At 36.5% G+C, this 24,194-nt stretch overlaps 1 protein-coding gene across 17 annotated transcripts in view; it reads right to left on the reverse strand.

Moving 5' to 3' along the window:
• PDLIM5 (PDZ and LIM domain 5) overlaps positions 1-24,194 on the reverse strand; it is a 224,659-nt gene that overhangs the window by 155,561 nt on the left and 44,904 nt on the right. For all 17 annotated transcript variants that reach the window (XM_045056086.1, XM_019829224.3, XM_045056085.1 and 14 more), the window contains exon 3: positions 418-569. In XM_045056086.1, coding sequence (XP_044912021.1) covers positions 418-569 — 152 coding nt within the window. The remainder of the gene's footprint in view (positions 1-417; positions 570-24,194) is intronic.

Raw genomic sequence — 24,194 nt, forward strand, 5'->3', positions numbered from 1 at the left:
TCTACCCAGGAAAAAAAGGGCAAAAGACATACTAAGAAAAACCCAAACTAGATTTTGAAATAATACCCTCTAATATACTGCCCAGAATATTAAGGCCAAGAGTTTTACCCTATAATAAGAATTTTTAGCCTGTACTTTACTGAGAAATTTTAGGGAATCTTAGATTTTCTCAAACTGAACATACAATTTTTATGAATACATGAATACATGTCTTTTTATGGGGAAATAATCCAAAGCTTTCACCAATTTTTCATACTGTTCAATTATTCAATTTAAAAGCCTTTACATTTTTTTAATTTATCTACTTGAAACAGTGGTAGTAGAAACTTGAGTTAATACCATGAATCAGATACACAAAAACACATTCCTCAGTATTGTTCTCTCTCTGAGGTTAAAAAAAAAAAAAATGCAAATTACCTTTGCAGAGTCATATTCAAAGAGCCTGTACAACCCTTAATCTTGTTCTGGGCTTCAAGATGAGTCATTCCATGTGCACTTATTCCATCAATGGTGAGAACCACATCGCCTATTCTTACATTTGCCTGGGATGCTTTGCCTCCATCTTTTAGCTGTAATGAACAGATTTCATTAGGAGTGTCACTCCTTAAAAAACAGAGAATAAATGCAGATGAAAATTATACTTTTACTTATATCAAAAGAAAAGTAGATTTATATACTTTTAGACAAATTAATAAAAAGTTATCTTGATTAACAGGTAACAAAAACTTTCCTATTTTCTTAAATTCTTACTTGCTAAATTTTCTGAAAAAGGTTCCCTGATAATTTCTCCATTTCTTTATTGTGTAACAGTACCATGTGATTGTTATGAATGAAGAAGAGAAGTAGCCAAGCAAATGACATTTTAGCATCTGTAATGTGAATAGGGTATTTAAATTCTTTCAAAAATAATGTTTAGAACTCTTTAAACAGCTGTATTTTTGAGCACAAAGAGTAACACAGACAGCAGATTTAACCGAACAATCCTTCTTGTTGAGTCCAATTCATATCCAGTGTCTGGGGTACTGAATTCTTTTAGATCAGACCCAAATATCTTTTACACTAGATATGCTTCCTGCTCCAGGCATTTAGTAGGAGGGGAAGGAAACCAGTTGTGTCTGAGACTATCAGACTTTTTTGTGTACCACAGTCTTTAATCCCCAGTTTTTCTTCCCTTCTCTATTAAATTTTCCATGTTCACATTACTCAGTTTGATCTCCTTCCAAGTTCATATATATTTCATTGTTCAAAAAAACCAAACAAATATTAAATTGCAGTAAAATGAAAGATGATGCAATTTTAATAACTACCTAGAAACATGGAACAAATACAAATCAAAAGTAACCATTCTAATTCAAATGGCAAGCTCAGAATTCATTAAGTACAAGTAGATCACACTGAATACTGGGTTGCTGGAAGACAGGTGAGACTTGGCACAAATAAAGAAAACAACCAATATTCTCTAGATACTTAAAACTAAAAGATTTTATACAGTTTCTATTTGGAATAATGAACAAATTCTGGAAATGGATAGTGGTGATGGTCGTACAACACTGTAACTGCACTTAATGCAAATAAATTGTACACTTAAAAATGGTTTACTGTTATGATTACCACAAGTTTTAAAAAACTAAAAAAACACAACTAAATATTTTAGAGAACATTTTGCTAAAATTACTTCTTTTTAAAAAACTATATACCTCAACAAACAAAACATGAATTGAGTGCTACAATTCACAATTTGGAAACAAAGAAATAAATACAATGGATATTTGTATGTTCAGTTAGGCTAGGTTTTGATTACTATCAGTTGTCAAACTCTTTCCTTAAAAATAATGATCAAGGCAGACCAATCTTAGTGCATGAGAACAAATGTCTGGATCTAAAAATCAAGAAAACAGTAGTGAAGGTTAGATCCACCAAGGAAGGGCCCATGTCTGTGTTTCCTCAGGTGCCTGGCACACTACAGGCCTTCACAAAATACATACTGAATGAATGGATGCCACAGATTTATTACTTAACACTGGCGATGGTTTGTTTACACTGTGAAATTAGGAAAAACTACAATTTTACATAATTAGAAATTTATTTCATTTTAAAATACAACTATCAAGTGACCAAAATAGTTCTTGAAATTATTAAGAAAAAATACCTATGTGAGCAAAGATATATGAAATCTCACAGATACAAAGTATAAAAAAAGATTTTAAACCCTTCAAAGGGAATGTTCTCTATCACATACCCAGTATATCATGATTTTGTTTTCCTCTTTACACTAACAAAAGTAATCCTTTCACAGCTGCTGAGATATTTAAGGGTAAGAAAAATTTATACTATGTTGAACACTAAAGAAATAAAATTTCCAGAGTAACAGATCAAAATTTAACTCCTATCAAACTCATATATCATTTAAATTGTCAAATAAATTCCTTTTTGTCTACAGTTTTGGGGGGCCAGTAATATTAGTCATCTGGATTTTTGACATAAGCATCTTTTCTAAATCTCTAACCATGTTTATTATTCAATGCTCAGGTCTTCTCATCACACAATTTAAACTAAAGATCATGAAGAGCCTGAAATAATGCTGTATTTAGTGGGAAAGGCCCAGCACATAGAAACAAATTTAAGTCTTATTAAAGACGACACCTTACTGAATACTCCTATGAGCTCCATTTATCCCCAAAACCACTTCCTCAGACCATCCATTCATTAGAAAGATAAATCTTTTTTTTCTTTCTTAATTGGGTAGAATATAGTACTATAATGAATTGTTAGCAGCTAAGGAAAAACTACAAGGTCACTCATTATTTGTATAGTTCATTTTTTGTTTTTCCAAGTCTGAATAGCTTGCGTTTGTTTGAAACAGTAATAACATTCTGTCATCAGTAAATCTTGTACATATTATATGACAGCCATAAGTATATGTGTATTTCATAAATGTATAATGTGTAGGAAGGAAGCAGTAGTGGGAGGCTCCTGGGTCAAGCTCAGCATAAATCAAACTAATCATAAGCAAATGCTTCTCCTTTGATCCTGAGATGCATTTTTCATTACTGTTGCATAATTTTCCATAAACTTAATTGAGGCTGTATGCTTCTTTAAAAACAGTGCTTTGTGGCCTCACTTAAATTGCAAGCATACATGGCTGCACATGTTGGAACTACCTCTGGGCTTCTGTTTACTGACACAGAAATGAAGGTAAACTAGGACAACTATAAGCTCTTCAAGAGAATGGTATCCTTTATTGAGCCTCCCCATTAACCTAGATAAGAAAGGCTCTAATATTGATCACCTACACTTGGTCTAAAACCCCTAGGGATGCATTTTAATCTTTATCTGCAATTAGGATGACGTTTTCTCTTGAGAAGGAAGTCCAGTCTTTAGTAAACAAATGGGGAGAGAGGGGGGGTGGGGAGAGAGAGAGAGAGAGAGAGAGAGAGAGAGAGAGAGAGAGAGTGTGTGTGTGTGTGTGTGTGTGTGTGTGTGTGTGTATGTAAGGGAAAAAGGCACCAGGAAATACCCAGAGATAAATTTTCTTCAGTCATTTTAGAAGAGTAGCTCTTCGGGGCATCTGGGTGGCTCAGTCAGTTAATGTCTGACTATATAGATCAGGTCATGATCTCATGGTTCCTGAGTTTGAGCCCCACATCAGGCTCTAGGCCGTGGAGCCTGCTTTCGATTCTGTGTCTCCCTCTCCCTCTCTCTCTCTGCCCTTCCCCTGCTCTCTCTCTCTCTCTCTCAGAAAACAAATAAAACATTTAAAAAAAAAAAAAAAGAGTAGCTCTTCTCACATAGTGTTTTTCTGTCCTGAGAAAGAAATGATCCAGAAAAAGTAATTAGGACTATTTACTGAGCACCAACAGTAAGTAAGCAACTTTAAGAGACCCTGTACATTTTTGCCATTATCAGGCAGTTTAGTCTATATTATAGATGGAAAATGAGAGCTTCAAAGGGATTAAATTACTTGCCTGTGTCCATACAGTAAGTAAGAAAACAGTACAGAGCAGAGGCTTTGAAGTGAGGCAAACATGAGGTCATATTCATGCTCTGCCATTTCTTGATTGTGTAACATGAATTTACTAGGCCTCTCTAAGCTTCATCTATCTCTCCTTGAAATGGGGACTACATTTTCATCTGCCTCACAGAGCTCTTGAGCAGAGTAAATAAAACCCCAGCATAGCACATACCTCACAATGCAAAATAAATGCTCACTACTACTACTACTATTATTATTATTATTATTATTATTATATTATTATTATACTATGCCACCAATTCACATAGGCTGGACACCTGCTTCAAGGACCTACAGTGTAGAGAAGACAGCTTTGCAAACTGACCAGTCAGACCTTCTGGCTTCCCCATCCCTCCATCAATAAAGACCAAATATCCCTTCTTCACCCACTCTCTTCTTTCTGCTTCTCTAAGCCTAAAGTTTTCCTTTATTCAGCAACAGAACACAATATGCCATAGGATCAGAACCAGCTCACCATGTCCTTTCTCTGCTTACCACTATCCAATTCTGACTTTTCCAAACTCCATTCTCATAGGATGATGACCTCATATCTCTATTTCCCAGGCCAGTTAGGGGTTGCCACTATACCAAGAGGCCAAAGAATAAGAATTAAGAAGATAACAGTGGTGAAGAAGCCTTGAAATGGGGGTCAAGAAAGGACAGGAAGGAAAGAAGACAAGAGAACACACTGCAAGAGGAACAAAGGAAGGTGCCGGTACAGAGGGTAGAACAGGGAACCAAGACTATGAAAGAAGAAAGGGTCACGAGGTATCCTAGGTTTGATCAACTAGATCCAGGCCTTGCCTCTGGGTGTGCTGTACACCCATGTGCACATGTGTAAAATAATATTTAAATTGAACATAACATCAAAATAATAACTAATCATAGAAGATTTTACACTTTGATTTGAATAACTAAAAAAACCTAAATGACTGTTAGTAATAACTATGATTTGGAGCCAATTAACTCACAGTAATACTAATGTGTCATTAAACATGTCGTTAACTTTACTGTACTCAAATAAAATTTATGACTAAACCTCCCCAAATTCTTAGCCTCCATGCAAATCTGTGGTTCCAGCAGCATTTCTTCTTAAAACGTTTTAACAGAAGAGAAAAGTAGTACTGCATCTTTATAAAATTGCATTAAAAATAAACTAATATCTCAAGAGAACATGCCACTCAAAAATCTCAAAACTGCACCAAGTAGAACATTTATCCACAAAGAAGTATGCTATTTGGGATTCATAAGGAGTTAGAGATACACCAGTTAGACTAACCCTTCACTGTAGTTCTTATCTCTTGAGAGCAAGCACATCACAGAAATAAAACACTCATAGAAAATTTGTAGCAAAAAACAAAATCAATGTAAACATTATAGACCTCTCATTTTCAAAAGTTAAAATCCAATATGGTAGGTATCATTTCAATAAACTTAACTGTCTAAGATTTCTCTTTAAAATGAGTATTTAATAGAGCTGCTATATTGCCCTAAGCTTCTTCATAAAGAGCAAAATGTTTAGCCATAGCAATAACTTCAACACTGTCTTAAAATTCTCTATTGAGAGAAATCCTTCCAAATCATAGGGAATTGATGCACACAAAACCTCTGCATGCTTTCCCTTGGAAATAAGCCAGCAGTTAAAAACCTCAGAAAACAGATGTCAGCAATAGAAATAACTTACTGAAATATATATGCCTAACTATATTACAGAAATCATTTTATAATATAGATAACACCATTTAATAGTCAGATGTTTACTAAGAACAATTTATGCTGCTTCAGAAAATTACTTTGGTAATTATCCTATTATATTCTATGGGTAACAAGCAGGAGACAGGTACCTATATGATGAGCCACCACCAACATGCAAGTTTTCAACCTCTGCCTACTTTCAACAAATATGGAATGCTTGGAAATATATGACCCTAACACCATGGGTATGACAAGAATGCCCTCAGATTTATTAAATGTAAAAAAGGAATACATAAATATGACAGTTATAGAAAGAAACACTACCAGAAATTTCCCATGTCCAAAAACCATGGGAACTAAACCATGGGAAAATAAAAGATGTTATTTTTCTAACAGTGCTGTTACCAAAATTTGAATATACAAATAAAATTATATCAATCTAACCAACAGGATTTTCTTGAGGCAGAGGAAAGCAGAGGAAAGCCTTATTTTGAAAAAAACACTTAGGTAATGGGCAATTAAAGTGTATTTTCTAGTACCTACCGTAAGATAAAAAATTTGAATCCAGACATATAAGCCTCTGGTTCAAAGTCTGTAGGTGTTTATCTCCCACATATTTCCCAGAATACCATGGATGTGCCTTTCTGCACTGCCACCCTCCTCCCACCCCTCCCCCCCAAGAAACACATAAGAATGTATGAGCATTACACCAAAACACAGAGAACTCACAGAACTTGTTTTCCTGCTGAACAATGAGTGCTACCCAATCGTCACCAAATATCACAAATAAACAGAAATGGTGGGAGTTTTTAGCCATTAAAGTGAGAAGTAAAGAATATTTGAAAAGTGCTGAATCTGCTTTTCAAACATATCCTTCAAGCCACTTTTTAAATCCCAATGTATTTCCTGTCACTCTAGTACTTAACTAATCCACCTTACAATACTATGCTCAGCGCTGAAAGCTGTGCTGTCTTGCATGATCTATTGCTTCTATAGTGGTGGCACCTCAACCAGCCTGTATATGTTACTCAACTACAGAGAAAAAGATAATCTCTGATCTGGATGTCTAATGTGAACATGCCCCTTCACTATTTGAGGCTACTCTGGATTCATTTTAATACTCTCTTCTGTGAAATAAAATGATTTCGCTTTTTGTACGTTAGAATGACGAGATAAAACAATCACTGAGGTCTCTCTCTGAGTAAATTTGTGAACTCCTGCCCGACCCATGTGAGTGGTGGTTACTCTAACTATGGGCCTTATTTTCTGGCTTATGAGTCAAACTGTCATCAGTTTTACCCAAAAGTCTGAGAATACACCTTATATGGTAGCAATAAAGCAAATACCTTAAAGTGTGTGTCATTGTGCCTCACAAAACCAAAGGGAAATCAGAGGGTGATTATGCCTTCTCTTTCTTTATGTAGTCACTGAGCTACCTAGTTCAAACACAGGGCTTCTGTTAAGACTGTTTGTTCTAGTAGTCTAAATCTCTTTTCCATAATGAATCCTTCTTTATTAAAGTAACATCTTTATTCTTCTTGACCAGCATCCTAATAAAATAGAAACATGCCTTCTCTGTTTTTTTATTTTTTTATTTTTTAACATTTACTTATTTTTGAGAGACTGAGAGAGACAGAAAATGAGCAGGGGAGGGGGAGAGAAAGAGAGGGAGACACAGAATCCAAAGCAGGCTCCAGGTTCTGAGCTGTCAGCACAGAGCCCGACACGGGGCTCAAACTCACGAACTGCGAAACGATGACCTGAGCCAAAGTCAGATGCTCAACCAAATGAGCCACCCAGACGTCCCGAAACATGCCTTCGTATACTGTAAATCACTATTAACACACCACATAACACTTTCATTTTATAGTTAATCCATATAGGTTTACATCCAAAGACTTAAGGTACTCTGTACTTAATGTGTGAATATAATTCTACCAGAATGTGAAAAGCATGGTGGTTTATAAAAAAAGAATGCATATGCAAACATCTCTAAATCAAACAAATTTGTTAATTACAGATATTTGTGTTTTTATGTAGTCCACTTTATAATGATAAAGAAAATGATAATAAATGTTGCAGATAACTATAAAATTTAAAAATGAATTGGTCAACTCTAGTTTACCTAAGAACAGATTAACACTGTAATACACACAGTTTCAACCCTCCCTCCTTATCTATCAGGTTCTGGTCAAAGATGAGATGAATCCCCTGCAACTGTGTGCAAATTATGTGCAAGTATGCATGCATTTTCCATTGAGTCAGTCCATAGCTTTCCCCAAATTCTCAAAGGCATCTATGACCAAAAAAATGTTAAGAATGAATGATTTAATGAAACCTTAGAACAGTGTTTCTCAAAGTGTGGTTCCTAAACTACCAGTAGCAGCATACTTTCATGACACAAGGAAAAAATTCACTAGTCCTTTGAAAATCACAATCTAAAGTTCTTTTTTTAAAAAAAGTTTATTTATTTTGAGACAGAGAGCGAGAGAGAAAGAGAGAGAAAGAGAGAGAGTGCGCATGAGAGCAGGACACAGGCACAGAGAGAGGGAGAGAGAGAATCCCAAGCAGGCTCCGTGTTGTCAACTCTCATAAACCGTGAGATCATAACCTGAGTCGAAATCAGAGTCAGACGCTTAACCGACTGAGCCACCCAGGCGCCCCAAAAATGTTTCAAAACAAGAAATCCATTAGCATCAAGAAAATTTAAGAACTCAAAGCAGGGTTAATATTTATTTAATGTGGTACAAAATCATGACTTCACAAGCTAATGGAAGGTAACTGTTAAAATCACTAACATTTAATAAGGGCCTATTCCAGTAAGACACTACATTTGATACTGAATTCAGAAAAACGATATAAAGAACTGATATCGTCCTCTCCCTTATCTACTATTTAACTTTCACATGTGTATGTAACTCTCCATAAAGCAATGCTCCTCAAACTATCTGCGGTGAAAGACACTGTGAGGGAAGTTTTTCCCCCGTCTGCCTTATACCAATTCTTCTGTAATCTTTAATAAAGACAAATTACTGGAAAACAAAGTTTAAAGAATATATAAAATATAAGACCAAATTTCTTATCATCAGATTCAACAGACATAAAATTACTCTGTCAAACTACAAAAGTTTCTAGATACCTATTCATTTCTGTCCTTATTTCATCTCAAACTCTAACCAACAGTTTGCTGGGCTGCAGACCAGAAGGATGTTTCTTCTAAGCAATGACTATGCCTTTTATGTCTCTATAGGTCTATTGCACATGGACTTAAAATTAAGACAGACTAGGGGCAACCGGGTCACTCAGTTAGTTAAGCGTATGGCTCTTGGTTTCAGCTCAGGTCATGATCTCACTGTACATGGGTTCAAGCCCCATACTGTCAGCATGGAAAGCACTTGGGATTCTCTCTCCTCTCTCTCTCTCTCTCTGTCCCTCCCCATCTCGCAGGGCATGCGTGCATGTGTCTGCGTGTGTGCTCTCTCTCTCTCAAAATTAATTAAAAAAAAACACACAATAAACATTTAATGAATTACCAAAACAGGCTATTGTTTAGTAAGTTAACTGATTTCCAATTTCCTTTGTTCTTATGTTTAACATAAAGTGATGAAAGTATTATACATTTATTATGGCATACTTAACTGATATTTTCTTCAGGAACTGTTTTTAAAAAGATATGCACATTTAATTTTTTGATCTATGATACTAAAATGCCAGCAAGAATATTTGCAACCATTTATAATTCTACAAACTGTGCATGAAAAGTGCTATCCCACACTCTTGCAACTCTTAGTATTACAAAAGAAACTTGAGGGTAATTCTAACTCTAACACTAACAAATCCTATGACCTTGGGCAAATCATTCACATGTCTGGCCTCATTCTGCCCAGCTCTATAAGAGAGCTGGACCAAATGTTCTAGGGTCCCTTTTAACTCTAAACCATAATAAATATTTATACAGACTACCATCTCTCATTGTCTAAAAAGTCATTATAATTAGTATCCATTACTCACTCTGGCATTAAAATAACTTTTGTACTCTTCACTAATAACTTTATATATATTATTTTTATTTCTCTATTATAAAACATTAAAATGACAAACATGACTACTTTTCAAAAACTTAAAACTTAATCTGGCATTTAATGCTGAATTATGCATTCATTTGTTCATATACATTCACTAAATGATTACATATGGACCAGATGCTAATGACTATAAGAATGAATTATGAGGCTAATGGGGAAAGCAAATATTCATTTATTCCATCATTTAAGAAATACTTGTCAAGTGTCTATTATGTGCCCAGTTGTTCTAGGCATAGTGATACAACAACGAACAGAATGAGGTCCTTGCCTTCATGGAGCTTAAATTCAGCCAGGGGGAAAGAGACAATCAACAAATAAACATGAAGATAAATAAAATATCAAAAATAAGTATTAAAGAAGAAAAATAAAGAAGAGAAAGAGGACAAAAAGCATCAAAAGACGCTCTTTTATGGTAAAGTAGTCAGAGGAGACTTCCTGGGGTGATGACATCTGAACAGAAACCAGAATGAAGAGAAAGCGCCATGAATAGATCTAGAGGGAATGCACTCTAGGCAGCAAGACAAGTAAAAATAAAGGATACTCTGGGACACTAGAGAGTAATAAATGTATAAAAGTTATCAACATAAATACTGGAATGACTAATATACCTAAATGACATGAAGAAGGTTTGTCAGGGATATTGACAATTGTCCTGAATGTTACAATAGAAGTTGGAATTTGCAGAAATAAAATGGGAGCGGTGTTATGTGTTCTGGGCAAAAATAAAAAGCATGTGGAACACATGATGATATAAAAAGTGCTACCATTTCCAAGGTATGGCAAGTAGTTAAGGATGTCTACATTCTAGGGAGAAAGTGACACAGAAACTAAGAGCCCACGCTGGCTAGGCTGCCAAAAGCCATACAATAATGGGCACAGTATACGACAGTAAATAACTCATGCAGAATGTGAATTTACCTCTTGCAGGGTTTTTGTTTTTTGTTTTTGTTTTTTTGGTGGTTTTTTTTTTTGGTTTTATTTTGTTTTTGAGAGAGAAAGACAGAGTGGGGGGTTGGGAGGATGGGGCAGAGGGAGAGAAACAGAGAGAATCTTAAGAGAAACAGAGAGGCACAGAGCCTGACATGGGGCTCGATTCCACGACTGTGAGACCATGACCTGAGCAGAAATCAAGAGTCAGATGCTCTACCAACTCCACTAGCCAGGCACCAAGAATCTAAATTTACAAGCTGCTTCCACATCAACTAGTGTGGTCTCCTTAAAAATGCCATTGCTAGGGGCGCCTGGGTGGCTCAGTCGGTTAAGCGTCCGACTTCAACTCAGGTCACGATCTCGCGGTCCGCAAGTTCGAGCCCCGCATCGGGCTCTGGGCTGATGATGGCTCAGAGCCTGGAGCCTGCTTCCGATTCTGTGTCTCCCTCTCTCTCTGCCCCTTCCCCGTTCATGCTCTGTCTCTCTCTCTGTCTCAAAAATAAATAAACGTTAAAAAAAAAAATTTAAAGAAAAATGCCATTGCTCAGAAAGGACTGCTTACAGATGCAACTATCACTCCCAGATGCCATACTGTTTCTAAGAAATCCACGCTTGTCAACTCCTTGTTCCTTTCAGTGCTTGATTGTGCACTTGTCCCTCATCCTGTGAAGATGGGCACGTCTTCATTCCATTCCTGTCTCAGGAAGTGTGGTCTCAGCTTCCTTTGTTTATCTGTAGCCCTCCAGAACCAAGACCCGTCAACACTTAGATGAAAGGAGTTAACGTTTCCTTTTATGGGACTATTTTATTCATTCTGCTTACAATTTGTTGAGAAAAAAATCCTAAGGATATTTTTCCTTCCAGTTCTTTTTGTATAGGTCAGAACTACCACCAGTACCCCCTAGTAGGTCTCCTGTGCCTTCTCTTGCGGTTCCATGTTTATTTTTCTAACCCAATAAACTTGCCTGCACAGTTGGCTTTTATCAAGATAGCACCAAATGTTGGTAGATCACTTCTAGCACTCTGGTCTCTAGTCACAAAACATCAATTTACTTTAAATGTTTCACCTCCTCCACAGAAAGCAAACAACAACCACAAAGAACAGCTAGAAATGGAAAGGAAATGTTCTTAGGTCAATGCCACTATTTTTTTTTTCCTTTTTTAAACTAAGAGTAAAACAGACTGGAGCAACACTGAATGACTCTTGTTCCGGTGCAGTTGGTCCACCATATGTTTCTGAGCTTTGGGTGACACTGGATTTGGCAAGGGACAGGCTGCTGATAGCAGTTAAGGAAAGTTCATTAAGCAATGTCACTGCTCACAGTTGTGTAAAGTCTACTCGGGGGTGGGAGTGAGGGAATGGAGGGGGTAAGATTTTGGTTTGCCTAATAGAATATGCCTGAAGCATACTGTCTGCTGTTTCATCTTCACCCTGTTTCCCACTTTAATAAATCAAACCACCTCTTTCCTCAGAGTAAGGGCCCAGGGATCACATTAAAGCCATGTTGTTAAAGAAAACAAGAATTTATTAACAGAAGTTACACGTAAATCTAGTAGGATCTATGTGATGCTTTTTTTGTATACATCACTACCAAATGTTGGTCATTATTGAATGAGAGATTAATGTACTTAAAAGTCTTTGGTTATGTTAGAGTAGTTGACATGGGTTCCATTCCTTCAGCAAACCGTTAATGAGTACATAAAATACACCAGTGCATTAGGAACGCTGTGCGTGTGTGTGTGTGTGTGTGTGTGTGTGTGTGTGTGTGTGTGGTAGGGTAGGAAAAGGGAGGTGACACACAGTTATACTTTTTAATTGTTAAAAGTATGTAAAATTAACAGATAACATTTACAACACTAACTACCATCTCTTTACAAAATCTTCCATTTCTACATGTAAAATGACAAAAGATCAGATAACAACAAATGTTGTATTTGCTCTTCTATCTCACAGGTTAACATTTTGCCTTTTACCATCACTTCCATACACACAACGTCTATTCAAAAGTTAAACATTAAGAATACATTTCCAGGAAAATTTATCAACCACCTGGCTAGCTTAGTTATTATTCTGTGCTCGCAATCATTATAAGCCATTTCTTCAACTTCCAAGCAATATTAGAATATCATTTCAGTTAGAAAACTTTTATTCCAGGAACAAAAGCCTCTAACTAGTCCATGAGTTCTCCAGCTACTCTGTTCAACACAAACATAACCTAGAGACCAACATGCTCAGATGTAGTATCTACAGGTCAGAAACACTGAGGTAAGAAACATATTCCTTGCAACAGATTCTTTAATCACAGGCACACTCCATGGACTAAACATTGTTCTGGCACAAAACCAATGGAATAGAAACATACATTTTTACTGAGAATTCTCTGAAGAGTTATAGCAAGTTTCAGGTGTAAAGATTTTTTTCAAATAAATGTTATTTTTGTTTTGTTGCATTTTATTTTGTTTGGATAGAGGAAGAAGGGACACTAGGCATTTTGCTCTCCCTAAGTGATATGCAAACCAAAAACTCCCTGAAGCAATGCAAAAGATAAAAAACAAAAAACTGGCAGATATTACCCACCTTTAATTAAAATGGATTTTTTAGTATATTTATTCTCTTCACTCCCAAATCTAGAACTATATTTCATGAGGGGTGCCCGGGTGGCTCCATCGGTTGAGCGTCCTACTTGAGCTCAGGTCATGATCTCACGATTCATGAGTTCAAGCCCACATCGGGCTCTGTGCTGACAACTCAGAGCCTGGAGCCTGCTTTGGATTCTGTGTCTCCCTTTCTCTCTGCCGCCTCCCCCCACCCTGCTCATGCTCTGTTTCTGCCTCTCTCTCAAAAAATAAACAAACATTAAAACAATTTTTAAGTAAATAAATAAAACCATATTTCATGAAATCTCCTTTCTTAATTTTCACTTGATAATTACTACACAATCATAAAAAACCATTAACACAAGCTCTATTTTTTGAAGTTGATTCAATATTTGTTTCAAGCAACATTTTTTTGTAATTTAAATTTTAGTTAACATACTGTGCAGTATTCGTTTCAGGAGTAGACTTCAGTGATTCATCACTTACATACAACACCCAACGCTCATCACAGCAAGTTCCCTCCTTGGTAACCCATCACCCATCTAGCCCATCTTCCATCCCCCTACCTCCATCAACCCTCAGTCTGTCCTCTAGCAGTAAGAGTCTCTTGTGGTTTGTTTCCTTCTCTCCTCTTTCCCCTTCCCCACCCTTCTTCCTATATGTTCATCTGGCACCTTTTTACAGACTTAGGAGGTATGTATATCAATTTTTAAATGCGAAAAAACAGGGTATAAAAGAGAGGACTATGCTGGGCTGTGGAAAAAAGGATTTAAAAGCTATTAACTTGAAGATACATAAAATATACAGTGATAAATCTACAACCCAGTATTTAGATTCAGAAGCAAAAACAAAACAAAACAAAACAAAACAAAACAAAGAAAAATTCAAATTGAATAATAATCTTTCGGCTTGACAAGGAGCCCACAAAAACAAAATCAGAGTAGTGTGCCTAGCTGGCTCAGTCAGAGGAACATGCAACTTTTGATGTCAGGCTCATGAGCTCAAGCTCTACGTTGGGTGTAGAGATTACTTAAATAAACAAAACTTAAAAACTAAATTAAAAAATTAAACTGGGGCGCCTGGGTGGCTCAGTGAGTTAAGTGTCTGACTTCGGCTCAGGTCATGATCTTGCAGTTCATGAGTTCGAGTCCCATGTTGGGCTCTGTGCTGACAGCTCAGAGCCTAGAGCCTGCTTCAGATTCTGTGTCTCGCTCTCTCTCTCTCTGTCCCTCCCCTGCTCACACTCTGTCTCTCTCTCTCTCTCTCTCTCAAAAATAAATAAAAACATTTTAAAAACGTAATTAAATTAAAAAAATAAAACCAAGGAGATTTTAGAAGGCCATGTCATCCTTATAAGTCAATAGTGTGACAGTCTGTGGGTTTTTTATCTTTTTTTAATAAATGTTTATTCATTTTGGGGAGAGAAAGCATGAGGGGGGAAGGGTCTGAGAGAGGGGGGACAGAGAATCTGAAGTGGGCTCTACGCCAGTGAGCCCAATGCAGTGCTTGAACTCACAACAGTTAGATCATGCCCTGAGCCAAATTCAAATGCTCAACCGACTGAGCCACCCAGGCACCCCCTTAAATTATTTTTAAGTAGCACTATAGTCTTAGGCTGCACCTAAAACAAAACAAAACAAAACAAACAAAAAAAGCACTATTCACATTAGGAAAAGTGTTAGTTCTGCTGTAGTCTATATGTTTAGGTCATATCAGGAATATTATGTGTAATTCAGTACCAGAAAAACAACCACAATTAGAACAGTGAAAGACCCAAAAGGTATACCATACAAGGAATTACTAATTAAAAATAGATGGTGTTGAAAAGACAGTATATAATTACTGTGTTTTACATAGCAGTGATTCCCACACTTGGCTGATCAAAATCTTGCGGGGAACTTTTTATGTAAGTACAGACTATGGAGACTCATTACAAGAGATTCTGATTTAGAAAGCTTAGTGAGGACCCAGGAATCTAATAATCCTCTGAGCAGGAACTAGGGCCCTTGGGTACAAGTTCAAGAAAGAAAGATTTCTTTTCTCAGAACAGTTAAGAACTTGAAAACATTCAGAACATTCCAGAAACAAAATGTTTTCCTTGCAAAGTAATCAGATTCCTATTTCTGGGTATGTCTAAGCAGAAGGCAGGCAGCCATGTGCCATGGGCACTATATAGGATATATGAATCTGAAAATGAAAAAGAGTAAAGTATTCAATAAATTATTGGTGAGTAAACAATCAGACACAAGAATATCATTCATTACACAATTTTAGTTACACATAGTAAATGGTCTTTCTCAATGAAAATAATACCATGAAGTTCTGATTTTCATTACATATCATAGTTAGTTCAATCAGACTACAAATATTTTTGCTTTACTTAGGTAAATGCCATAAAATGAAATACGAGTTTCAATCTAGCTAGAGTTCAGAGAACCTAGATTTTTATTATTTTATCATTAATAAATAATAAACACACTAAACTTTCTGTTAAACTGTGATGATACTGGTAAATGGAAGAAATAAGACAGAAGGAGGACTCTTAGGCCAGATAGAATTCTTATTCAGGGTACTGTAAATCACCTCCACATAGGATATTTAAATTTTCCCATAAAAATGTAACAGTAATCACTCCAAACAGGAAAAAAAGATGCTGTGTGAGCTAACTAAACACAGTCAATTTCCCTATCATTCTGCATTTACTATATAAAACTTTCAGGTTAAATAATTTAATGTTGTATCAAGTTATCACAACCTGCTGTTTAATAGTAACAGAAACAAGCAAAACAGAGTGAGAATATAAAAGTGCAGAATTCCAAGTGATCCGGAGTTAGATGCTCAAATGACTTCTCTTGAGTGTTTGAAAGATAAAAAGCCAGTCTCAGGTATCAAAGGTGGTACACATAATCAGATGTTTGGGCCTTTTGAAACAGGACTACATCGAACATTGGGTGGTTTAACTGGTAACCAAAGAATTCCTTCTGGTGGCCAAGCGACAGATACAAACAGCTAGGAGGAAAAAGCCGGCATAACTCTAAAATAAATTCACATATGACCTGGACAATGTTAGAGCTATTCTTGTACCAATGTGAAGGTGCAGCATCAAAAAACAGCTTCCTCCTAAGTGATGATAAGCTATTATAAAACTATTATTTTGGGAGAGGTAGGCGAAAAATACCCATATTACTCAATTTAAACTTCCACTGGCTTAAGAGAGGTTAAGGAATCTTTTGCAATAAGGAATTTTTGTAGTAATAATTTAAATACAGAATTAACACGGAAGAAAGTTATTTGCAAAACTAATTACGTCCATCACTGAACTCATCTGTCCTGAGCTCCTACAGCTGTTTAAGGGGAAAAAGTGGTGGGGTGGGGAAGCAGTTTGGACTATATAATCCAAGGTGTCTTGCCACTATAGCATTAATCTTTCCATGCCCCTTTTGTGACTAATGGTTCCATGGAGATATGGGAAATCATTTAAGAAACATGCAACATCTACCATTTCCAATCAGTCATTATTACAAACTTGTTTGCTGATTTAAAAAACAACAACAACACTTTCAAAATGGCAAACTAGAAAGGAAGAAACCTCATCATGTGCCCATCCTATGAAATATCTGGTTAGTACCTACACCAGTGGCAACATCCATAAATATCTATTTCAGTCCACTACCCGGTGCAGGCTTGATGCTAATAGTAAAGAGGAAGAAAGGACAAATAACATTGGAGAGTTAGATGTTTTACATGTATTAACTCATTTAACCTCATGAAATGCTGCAGGGTAAGTACTAGCATTGCTAATTTATCAGTGAGGAAAGTAAGGCACAGGCTGCTTCAGCTACTAGTCTAAGGTCACAAAGCTAGGAGGTCACAGCACTGAGACTGGAACACAGATAGTGTGATTCCAAAGTCCATCTTGTGACCACCAGCTGAGCTGCCCTCCCACCGCACGTCTCTGCCACTCTCCCTCCAGAGATAATACATTTCACTCTCCAGCCAAATGCACATGTTTTATTCTTGAACAGTTTACTCCCTAAATTTCATCTATCTTTCCTCCTACTTAGATAAACAAGGCTGGCTAAAGCAGGAAGGAAATCACTCGCCTTGAAAACTTAACTCTAAATTGCCGCCCTAATTAACTCTCACTAAGCCTCATCCACCTTCCAGGAGAAACACACATATCCAACTATCACATTATTTAAAATAAAAAAAAATAAAAAAAACCTTCAAACTTTCTAACCATCCAGACCAAAAAGAAAAAGAGAGAGAAAGCAGAGGGAGAAGAGGGAGGAGGAAGGAGAAAAAGGGAAAAGGAATTGAAGGAAGGAAGGGAAAGTGGCACAGGACAGAACCCCCTCACATCTCCTTTCTTCATTTTAAAATCCCTGCAGTTCTCCTACTAATTAGTTTTATCCAAAATCCAACTCCTAGGCTGCTCTGGGGAGAAAAGAGGTCACCCTCCGCAGTTTCTACTTTCCAAGATCAGATATTTTACCCTCTTTCCTCCCAACATTTTTACTTTGGTGGGAGGATCTTCCCTGGCACATCCCTGATGAATGAGGTATGGAAGCCCCTCTCTGGGGAGACTAGTGAGAGAAGAAAAAGACCAGTTCAAATAGGACTGACCAATGAAATAACCAAGAGCACAGCTGCTCAAAGGGTCTGTGAAGACCTGCTCTTTAAATCTCCAATCTGTTTCAGGGTAACACTTTTAACAAAAATACATCAAAAAAATTATCAGAAAATTAATTCTAAAACTATATAAAATATAAGCAACAATTTTTTTTAATATTTATTTATGAGAGAGAGAGAGAGAAGGGGAGAGGCAGAGAGACAGGGGGACAGAGGATCCAAAGCAGGCTCCATGCTGTCAGCGCAGAGCCTGATGCAGGGCTTCAACTCACAAACAGTGAGATCATGACCTGGGCCTAAGTCGGACGATCAACCTACTGAGCTACCCAGGCACCCCAAGCCAACAATTTTTATTATTACATTCAACAGACTGGAAATTACTGGGTCGAACTGATGTTAAGAACCTCTAAACACTTTCCATTTCTAACTTACGCTATCACAAACTGACGGCTCTATGGACAACACTTTGAATAATGCTGTTATTAGAACATCAAACACCACTTTCTGTGTCCTAAATATCATACTTGAAAGAGCTACAAAAACTTTTAGAAATTTAGAAAAAATATTTTTTTTCTAAGTGTCAACAGGGATTACCAGAAGGGATAGGACAAAGTGATTATGAATGACTTTTAAAATTTCCTTCTTATACTCTGTATTTTAAAAATTAGTAGAATGGGGGGCACCTGCGTGGTTCAGTCGGTTAAGTGTCCGACTTTGGCTCAGATCATGATCTCACGGTTCATGAGTTCAAGCCCTGAATCGGGCTCTGTGCTGACAGCTCAGAGCCTGGAGCTTGCTTCAGATTCTGTGTCTCCCTCTCTCTCTGCCCCTGCCCTGCTCACACTCTGTCTCTGTCTCTCAAAAAGTGAATAAATGTTAATTTTTTTTTAATTAGTAGGATGAAGTTAAAAAGTATTTATCATTTCAATTGCTGTAACTTATGATATATAAATGCATGAATACTCAAAAACATCTTTTCTGCCTTTTTTTACACTTTCTTATATTCTCCTTCCTTTTCTTTACACAGCTTTCAATTCCCCAGTGTAAAAAATAAAAAATGTATGCACAACTAATGTAAAATTTCCTGAGGATGGATATTATGGGTATTGATCCCCTAGTCTGGAAGATATATCAAAATGCTTACTGTGTTTACACATGTCCCTTTGGCTAAAAATTGATGTCAGAATTCAAGGATGTTAATAAAATTCACAACTTTTCTAATACTATTAGAAGGTTTAGATGCTCTGAAAGAAGCTGTTTTTGCTGTTAGGCACAGTGGCTTTTTCAGAAAAAAAATTTAACTTTGAGTTATTTAGGTATGAACAGTCACCACTGTCAAAGTAATAATCATTTTTTAAAAATCCCCTGCCACGTACAAAGCTTTTATATTAAAAGAGTTTGCCCCACAAAGAAAATACATACAGTTATGAAAAGCATATAAACATTATTTTTCACCTATCAAAGAACTAAACTATAAATGTGATAACTGCTGCTGCCAGAGTGTGGGGAAATAGGTGCTTTCATACATTACTGGTGGGCAATCTGGCAGTGTATATTAAAATTACAAATGTGTCTCACTGTATTCAATGGAATACTACTCAGCAAGGAGAATGAATGAAATCCTGCCATTTGCAGCAGTGGATGAACTGGAGGGTATTATGCCGAGTGAAATTAAGTCAGGCAGAGAAAGACAGATACCATATGTTTTCACTTATATGTGGATCTTGAGAAACTTAACAGAAGACCATGGGGGAGAGGAAGGGGAAAAAAAAAACAGGGAAGGAGGCAAACCATAAGACACTCTTAAATACTGAGAACAAACTGAGGGTTGATGGGGGTGGGGGAGGGGGAAAGTGGGTGATGGGCATTGAGGAAGGCACCTGTTGGGATGAGCACTGTGTGTTGTATGGAAACCAATCTGACAATAAATTATATTTTTAAAAAATTACAAATGTATATATGTTTTTTGATGCAGCAAGTCTACCTCTGGAAATTGTCCTACAAGTATCTTCACACATGAGTAAAATCATATACAAGCGGTTCTGGTGCAGTATAACATGTGCTCCAAAAAAACTCTGTGCTATGCAAAATCATGCCATAAGAACTTCATGGAAAAAAAAATACGGTTTATGGAGAAAATATGGCTTAAGGGAGAAATAGGATTAAGGGCACAGCACTCTAGGATTTAACCTTGAAAGAGATCAGAAGTTTGCTAGAAATGGGCTATAGCCCTATGAGTTGGTTATTGAGACATGAGAGAAAGGGTTATCTGAAATCGAAAATTAGGTTATAACACCAGATGTGGATGGAGGTAGCTCATAACACATTCAATGAATTAAGGAAACGTTTACAGTATGTGTGTTTTGCGTATTCTTAAGCAGCTCACTTCAACTGGGTCCTGTTTTCTATGTTCTCCTGGTTTTTCTCCCAGACTAAATCACACATAAGCAAATGCAGAATTCACATTATGTTCAAATTGTTCCCTGACATATCAACAGTGTTGGAACAAATTCACGTATTCAGAACAAACATAATAACAGAACTGAGTGTGTGTACCACTATTGGTAAAAGTAAGTTATGAGAGATCTAAACAGCGAAATTCTCTGTAATTATAAAACAAACAAACAAAAACCCAAAAATTATGTCAATTATACCTCAATAAAGCTGAAAACAATAAACAAGCTTCTAAGTAATGACAAGGCAAGATCTATAGATAAGCACAGATTAAGTTACCAAAAACAAGCAAGGCAGAGAAGAGTAGGCACAAAATGCTGCGATTTGTATAGGAAAAGGGGAAAAATAAACACAAATTCACAGCTGTCTCTCTACATGCATAAAAAGGATACTCAAATAATTATTAACCATGGTCACTGATACAGAGGCTGGGCACATAGAAGACACAGGTAAAAGGTTACTCATTTGAAACTGAACACACAGCATACCAAGTAACATAGAGATTATTTACTCTACATGTTTGTTACAGTTTCTTACCTGAACCTTAGGACTTGCAATGTATGACTTATTGACTAGATAAATAAAATAAATGAATTAAAGTTTAAGTTTACTCTCAAGAAAGGGAAAGAGAAAATATACTTTTTTTCTTCCATTTTATATTTCAACTCCTATAACTGAATAAAGAGCTGTAGTCATACCAGGAAAAAAAGAGAATTATTTACATGCCTCCTGACCATAATAAATGTCTTCTACAGAGAAGGACTCACTTTTTCCAGAAATATCTATTAACACGAGGGATATCTTGGCAAAATTTGACTTAGTCAATCTTATTTCAAATTATTTTTAAAGTGTTCGAGCTTTCATTCATATGAGCAGAGAACTCCTTTTATCTACTAAAAGTAGGAAACAATGCCCAGCCCTAAAGAATTCCATAAAATAGGGGGGGCCTGGGTGGCTCAGTCAATTAAGTGTCCAACTTTGACTCAGGTCATGATCTCACAGTTCATGAGTTCAAGCCCCACATTGGGCTCTGTGCTGACAACTCAGAGCCTGGAGCCTGCTTTGGATTCTGTGTCTCCCTCTCTCTGCTCTTTCCCTGCTCCCTCCCTTCTTCTCCCTCTCTCTCTCTCTCTCTCTCTCTCTCTCTCTCTCTGTCAAAATTAAATAAACATTTCAAAATTTTCAAAAAAAGAATTCCATAAAATAATTTGCAATGAAAACCTATGGGCTCAAATAAAATCAGAAATGAAAAAGGAGACATTACAACTGATACTAATTTTTCTCAAACTATTCCAAAAAACAGAAGAGGAGGGAGTGCTCCCAAACTTATTTCATGAGACCAGCATTACCTGGATACCCAAACCAGACAAGGATGCCACAAGAAAACACACAGTGTGTAAAAATCCTCAACAAAATATTAGTAAATCAAAATCAATACATTAAAAGGATCATACACCATGATCAAGTAAGAATTTATTCCAGGGATGCAAGGATGGTTCAACATATATAAATCAATGTGATATACTACATTAACAAAATGAAGAATAAAAATCATATGATCATCACAATAGATGCAGAACAGGCATTTAACAAAAATGAACATCCATTTATGATAACTCTCAACAAAGTGAGTATAGAGGGAACATACCTCAACATAATAAAAGCCATCTATGACCAGCCTACAGCTAACAGTGTACTCAAAGGTAAAAAGCTGAAAACCTTTCCTCTAAAATGAGAAACAATGTAAGGATGCCCATTCTCATCACTTTTATTCAAAAGAGTATTGGAAGTCCTAGCCAAAGCAATTAGGCAAGAAAAAATAAATAAATAAAAGGTATCCAAATTGGGAAGAAAAAAATAAAACTATCACTATATAGGGATGCCTGGGTGGCTCAGCCAGTTGAACATCAGACTCCTGATTTTAGCTCAGGTCATGAGTTCACAGTGGGCTCTGTGCTGACAGTGTGGAGCCTGCTGGGTGTTTTCTCTTTCCTTCTCTCTGTGCCCCAGCCCCACTCACATGCATGCACATACTCATATTCTATCTCAAAGTTAAATAAATATTCTAAAAACCTGTCACTACTGGCAGATCACATGATTTATATATAGAAAACACGAAAGGTATCATCAAAAAAGTCTTAGAACTAGTAAAAGAATTCTGTAAAGTTGCAGGATACAAAATCAATGCACAAATATCTGATGTATTTCTATACACAAATAGTGAACCACAGAGAGAAGAAAACAATCCTTTACAATTACTCACAAAGAATAAAATACCTAGGAATAAATTTAACCAAGTATTGGTAAAGACCTGTATATTGAAAATGACAAGACACTGATTAAAGAAATTGAAAAACAAATAAATTGAAAAACAAATAAATACAGGTAACAATTTAATGCAGTCCCTATCAAAATTTTAAGAACAGTTTTTAAAGAAATAATCCTGGGGCGCCTGGGTGGCGCAGTCGGTTAAGGGTCCGACTTCAGCCAGGTCAAGATCTCGCGGTCCGTGAGTTCGAGCCCCGCGTCTGGCTCTGGGCTGATGGCTCGGAGCCTGGAGCCTGTTTCCGATTCTGTGTCTCCCTCTCTCTCTGCCCCTCCCCCGTTCATGCTCTGTCTCTCTCTGTCTCAAAAATAAATAAAAAACGTTGAAAAAAAAAATTAAAAAAAAAAAAAAGAAAGAATCCTAAAACAACTAATCCTAAAATTTTTATGGAACCACAAAAAAGCCCAAATAACCAAAGCAATCTTGAGACAGAAGAACAAACTGGAGGCATCACATGCTCTGATTTCAAACTATATTACACAGCTACAGTAATTTAAACAGTATGGTTACCAGCATTAAGAACAGACACACAAATCAAGAGAACAGAGTCCAGAAATAAACCCACACATATATGGTCAATTAATTTATGACAAAGGAGCCAAGAATATACAATGGGGAGAAGACAGTCTCTTCAATAAACAGTATTGAGAAAACTGGACAGCCATATACAAAATAATAAAACTTGACCACTATCTTATAGCATACACAAAAATTAACTCAAAATTAATTAAGGACTTGAATATAAGACTTGAAACCACAAAACTCCTATACAAAAACATAGGCACTAAGCTCCTTGATATAAGCCTTGGTGATAACTTTGTTTTAAAATATAACACTAAGAGTACCTGGGTGACTCAATAGTTAAGCATCTGACTTCGGCTCAGGTCACAATCTTGTATAGTTCCTTGAGTTCGGGCCCCACGTTGGACTCTGTGCTGACAGCGCGGAGCCTCCTTTGGATTCTGTGTCTCCTTCTCTCTGCCCCTCCCCCGCTTGCATTAAACAAAGACAAAAACAAAAACCTAACAACAAAAGCAAAATCAACAGAAGCAAAGGTAAACAACTGGGACTACATCATACCAAAGAGCTTCTGCACAACAAAGTAGACCATCAACAAAATGAAAAAGTAGCCTACTAAATGGGAGAAAATATTTGCAAATCATGTATATGATAAGGTGCTAATAAATAAAAAAAACTCTCATATAACTGAATAGCAAAAAAAAAAAAAAAAAAGCAATTAAAATCATGGCAGATGATTTGAATAGACATTTTACCAAAGAATACATACAGATGGCCAGCAGTTACAGGAAAAGATGTTCAACATGATGAATCATAGGGAAATACAAATCAAAACTACAATGAGAGATCATCTCACATGTGTTAGAATGCCTATTATCAAAAAGACAAGAAGTTTAGTGTTGGCAAGGATGTGAAGAAAAAGCAAACTTCGTGCACTGTTAAT

Source organism: Felis catus, chromosome B1 (genome assembly GCF_018350175.1).
Source record: "Felis catus isolate Fca126 chromosome B1, F.catus_Fca126_mat1.0, whole genome shotgun sequence".
Classification (NCBI taxonomy): domain Eukaryota; kingdom Metazoa; phylum Chordata; class Mammalia; order Carnivora; family Felidae; genus Felis; species Felis catus.